Below are 4,552 nucleotides of genomic sequence, written 5' to 3' on the forward strand. Positions count from 1 at the left end.
CATTCTGTTAGCCAATCAAAGGATAGACTTGGTTCAGGGACAGGTTGAGGATTTATATCATATGATCCAGGTATCTTGTGTTTCTTCCCTTAGAGGTTTGTGTATTACCCCTCTGCAAGCTAACTTTTCACAGTCTTCTCGACAGAGCTGAGAAATTTCAAATTACCTGAAGGGAAGCTGGTCCCTGGAAGCTGAGCAACTATCACACTGACTGCTGTTGAAAATAGCTGCTCTTAATAGCAGTAGATGGACCCTGTCACCCTCGGAAACTTCACCACTTGGATCACCAATGCCTTTTTCCTTTTTTAAGGAGTGGGCTGGCATGTTAGCCTGGGGATTGGTGGTCCTCCTGGGATGTGGTTTCTGCCTTTGACTCGTATGTCACCTTAAGAGAGATCATGCCAGATACAAGGCTATGGTATATCAGGCCATGATTGCCGTCGAAGATGGCACATCTCCCAATATTTGGCTGGCCTCTTTGAAAAATTAAGAGTTTGCCCTAGGTCAATTGGCAGTTGTAGTCACAAAGATCCACGGTATCCAGAGACTGGCAACTTTCCTTGTGCACAGACCAACCTAAGACATGGGGCCTGGAGGCAATAGGGCAACCCTATGATGGGTAAGGCTGTGACACTAGAGGATCGACCTAAGACAGGAGCCGTGGCTGATGGACAGTTTTGCCCAGACCTAGTCCAGCATCATATTATTAAACAAAAAAGGGGGAGATGTAGGAAGCCAACTGGTTTCCTGTGTGCCGTTGTCATAAACAACACCACTGTGCAGGTGTAAGCCCGAGTCTGGCGCCAACTCCTCCCAAGTGGGTACATGCTAATTAGGTGACAGTGGTTCAACCTATCCTGGGAGGACATGAAGCCTTTCTCTGTGCTGGGATGCATATAAGCAGACCTCCCTGGGTCCCCGGGGTCCCCGTAGCAGCATTAAGGCGTTCCTGTAATAAAGGCTATTGAGAAGAATCCGACCGTGTTGTGTCTTCCTTGCCAGCCGAGGTGGGCGCAGCAGATATCAGAGGTGTATAAATAAAGAGGTTGCCAAGTTGAGAGGGAACCACACACATGTCTAGGAAATGTTAGGAGGTGTAGCAGTGGGTATGTTTAAAATATCCTGTATGTATATTTAATTCTGAAAGAATAGATAAAATTAAAAATTTGGAGAACCTTAGAAGAGAGCAACAAAATGAAGTTATGCAGCCTCAACCAATTTTTCTCCAAACCCAGTGCCACATGAACCTCTGCTTTATGAAGTGTCCAAAGTTTAATATTTCACAACAGCAACACAAAAGGGGTACTCTAAATTGAAAAAAAAAATTGTAGTGAGTTGTGGGCACACTCATTCTTGTAGTGAAGATTATATAAGTGTATGCATATATAAAAACATCAAAATGCATATTAGCATTTTATTGTCTATGTGTGTATGTTTGTGTATATGCATGTATTCCTGTGAGTCTGGATGGATGCATGAAGGATGGATATATATACACATGTGTGTGTTTGTGTGTGTCTGTGTGTGTGTGGCAAAGGACAACTTTTCTATATAGATTCTCAGGTACTACCCACCTTAAAAATCTTAAAATCAAAAGAACAAAAACAAAACAAAACAAAACAACAAAAGTATCAGCAAAGTGTCTTACTGGCCTGGGACATACCAATAGGGTATGGGGGCTAGCTGGTCAACAAGTGTCAAGGATATACACTTTCCCACATCCTCAGTGCAGTAAATAAAAGTTTTCAACATCACACACTGGTTTCTTTCTTTTTTGAAACAGTGTCTCACCATGTAGCCTCATAGTGATCTGCCTGTCTCTGCTTTGAGTGTCAAGAGTAAATGCCTATGCCACCATGCCAAGCTGATGGAGTTGCTTTTTTTTTTTTTTTTTTTTTTTTTGGTTTTTCGAGACAGGGTTTCTCTGTGTAGCCTTGGCTGTCCTGGAACTCACTTTGTAGACCAGGCTGGCCTTGACCACAGAAATAAACCCTGTGTAGCCTTGGCTGTCCTGGAACTCACTTTGTAGACCAGGCTGGCCTTGACCTCAGAAATCCGCCTGCCTCTGCCTCCCAAGTGCTGGTATTAAAGGCATGTCCCACCACTGGCCTGGCTAAGGTTTCATTTTTTAATTGTGAGTTCTGGGGATCAAACTCAGGTCCCCAATGCATGTGAGGAATCAACTGAGTTATCTCTCCAGCCCCACTTTACTCTTTGAAAAACTGGTTTCACAATATCTCAACGGATTAAAAAAGTGTTAGCAAATACACAGTAAAGCTGTCTGGAAAGGCATAGTCCTTTTAAAATATGCTGTAGACATTACTTACTACCTGTTTCATGACCAGCACTGGTTGGCAGACCCATTCTCACTGTCCTATTCCTCCTCCTATTTCTGAAGAGGTAGGATAAATCAGTGCTGCACTTGCAGATTCCAGTCAAAATCACTGGTGCCTTTTGATGGGGTGAAGTCTTTGGCCCTTCTGAGGGTCTTAGCACAAGAGATCATAAAATGAGGATTGTAAGAAACACCACAATGAGGTAGGGGTTCTAAAGTTGATGTGCTGCCTAAGATAGGACTGGAACTGCCTGCCACCTACACCTCAGTTCATATCGATGTAACACTCTGAAACCATGCAGCAATCCTAGCCAGTGACATTTAGGAAAACCCTGGGCTCTCCCTGTTGCTCTGTGAAATAAAGCTTCAGGGGGACGTTTGTGCTAGCTCAGTTCTGACCCTCCCGTGTCTGCCTATCAGGGGGTTGTTCGCACCACTCCCAACCTTCTAGAAACCAATGTTCCTTCTCATCATATTCCCAGTCTTCCCTACCCCCACCCCTCTCCCTCTACACCATCAGAGACTGAGAGTGACACATATTTTCACATCTGATTATTTTCACCATCATACAAATTAGTTTGTGGTGATGAGTGGCCTTGACAGGACCACAGCTCAGCTCCTAAACCCGTTCACTGATGTTTTATGGGTCTTTGGACCCGTTCGGGGTCTAGGAGCTGGCCAAGTCTCCATTCAGAACCCAGTCACTGTCGAGGAATGGTGGAACTTCCTCCGGCTCAGACACATTGGCATTCTCATGAGAGAACAATGCCACTGTAATCTCGCTTGTCTCCAAAGCCATAGTCGGTTCCGGTTCGATCAGCTCCAGTTGGCTCCGCTCCAGTTGGCTCTGCATCAATCGAAGTTCAGTAGCACTCTTGATTCGTCTCCTAATTCTCCTTCTAAGTGATTGTTCCCCCTTCTTCGTAATCTGAAAGAATTACAGTCATAAGGGCACTGGTTTGGGGAAAAGATAGAATGTGGATGGAGGTTCATGTAAAGGGGCAGAGGTAGATGAGAAGTTTATTGTAGGCCTGAGAAAGTCTTAGGGGAAAGAATGACTGAAGAAGGGAGGAAATGAGCTTAGTTTGGGATCTCTCACCTTAAATGCAGTTCTGCGACAAGAACGACAAGAACGACCGCAGCAACAACGGGAACCAGAATGAGAAAGAGAATGAATGAAGAAACGACAAGATCTCTTGGGAAGCTTAGATCTAGGGTTTTGCTTCCTATTAAGCTTGAATCTTTTGGCGGCGGTCTTCTTAAGCTTTGGTCTCTTGGCTTTGGCAGCGGTGGCTGCTGTTGCTGCAGCTCTAGACCAGTGGACTTTCTGGGCCACCCGAGCCATACCGGAGCTCTCCAGGGACTGGCCCCAGAGCTCTGAGCACCCTGCTTATATCCCTGTCAGAACAATGGTGGGCCACACCCCTCAGCCCTGATTGGTCAGCAAAGCTCTCCCTAGCCAAAGGCAACTAAGGAGTGGCTGAAACGTCACAATGCCCTACCTCTGACCACTTTGAGCTTGAAGGGAATCCAGATCAGACTGCCTGAGAATCTCAGATATCCCATATTCATCAAAAAGTGTCACTTTCATACACTTTCTAGCGGGTCAATATACTAGAACTACAAAGTCTCATTGAAAATGGGAGGCTTTACTTAAACCTCTGGAAGATAAATGTTTGAAGCTTACTCTCTTCTCTATATACTGTTAGACTGTGCTGAAATTCTGTGCAGTCTTAATGAAGTTTGCGACTTCATTTAATCCCTACTCTGTCCTTTTGCCTACACTAACTTTTCCTTAGTCTTCTCATTGTATTTTAGATATTATACCTAATCACTACTCAAAGTAATAGGACACTATTATGAGTACATTGATATGAGGATCATCGACAAGTAATAACAGCAAAAAAAAAAAAAAAAAATGTGTCCTATAAACACATATCCTGACTCACAACAACAGCAAAAAACATATGTATTCCATATTGGCATCACCTTACCTATTACAATTTGGCGTCTAAGACTGCCTTATTTTTTTTAATTTGTTTTAATTAGGTATTTTCCTCATTTACATTTCCAATGCTATCCCAAAAGTCCCCCATACCCTCCTCCCCACTCCCCTACCCACCAACTCCCACTTTTTGGCCCTGGCGTTCCCCTGTACTAGGGCATATAAAGTTTGCAAGTCCAATGGGCCTCTCTTTCCAGTGATGGCCGACTAGG

General features: G+C 44.2%; 1 protein-coding gene across 1 annotated transcript; it reads right to left on the bottom strand.

Annotated features, from left to right (window-relative positions):
- Positions 1-2,887: 2,887 nt before the first annotated feature.
- LOC115030099 (cysteine-rich perinuclear theca protein 1-like) lies at positions 2,888-3,680 on the bottom strand. The gene is made up of 2 exons (XM_029473545.1): positions 3,435-3,680; positions 2,888-3,263 (listed from the first exon to the last, which is right to left on the bottom strand). Exons 1-2 carry the CDS (start codon positions 3,678-3,680, stop codon positions 3,003-3,005), a joined length of 507 nt encoding a protein of 168 aa, XP_029329405.1. The 3' UTR covers positions 2,888-3,002.
- Positions 3,681-4,552: the final 872 nt, after the last annotated feature.

This window comes from Mus caroli, chromosome X, assembly GCF_900094665.2.
Source record: "Mus caroli chromosome X, CAROLI_EIJ_v1.1, whole genome shotgun sequence".
Lineage (NCBI taxonomy): Eukaryota > Metazoa > Chordata > Mammalia > Rodentia > Muridae > Mus > Mus caroli.

Bases quoted from the DNA above. Each gene is read 5' to 3' on its own strand.
- LOC115030099 (XM_029473545.1), bottom strand. From the start codon at position 3,680: ATGGCTCGGGTGGCCCAGAAAGTCCACTGGTCTAGAGCTGCAGCAACA. The intron at 3,264-3,434 runs GTGAGAGATCCC...TAATTCTTTCAG, and splicing joins GTCGCAGAACTGCATTTAAG to ATTACGAAGAAGGGGGAACA.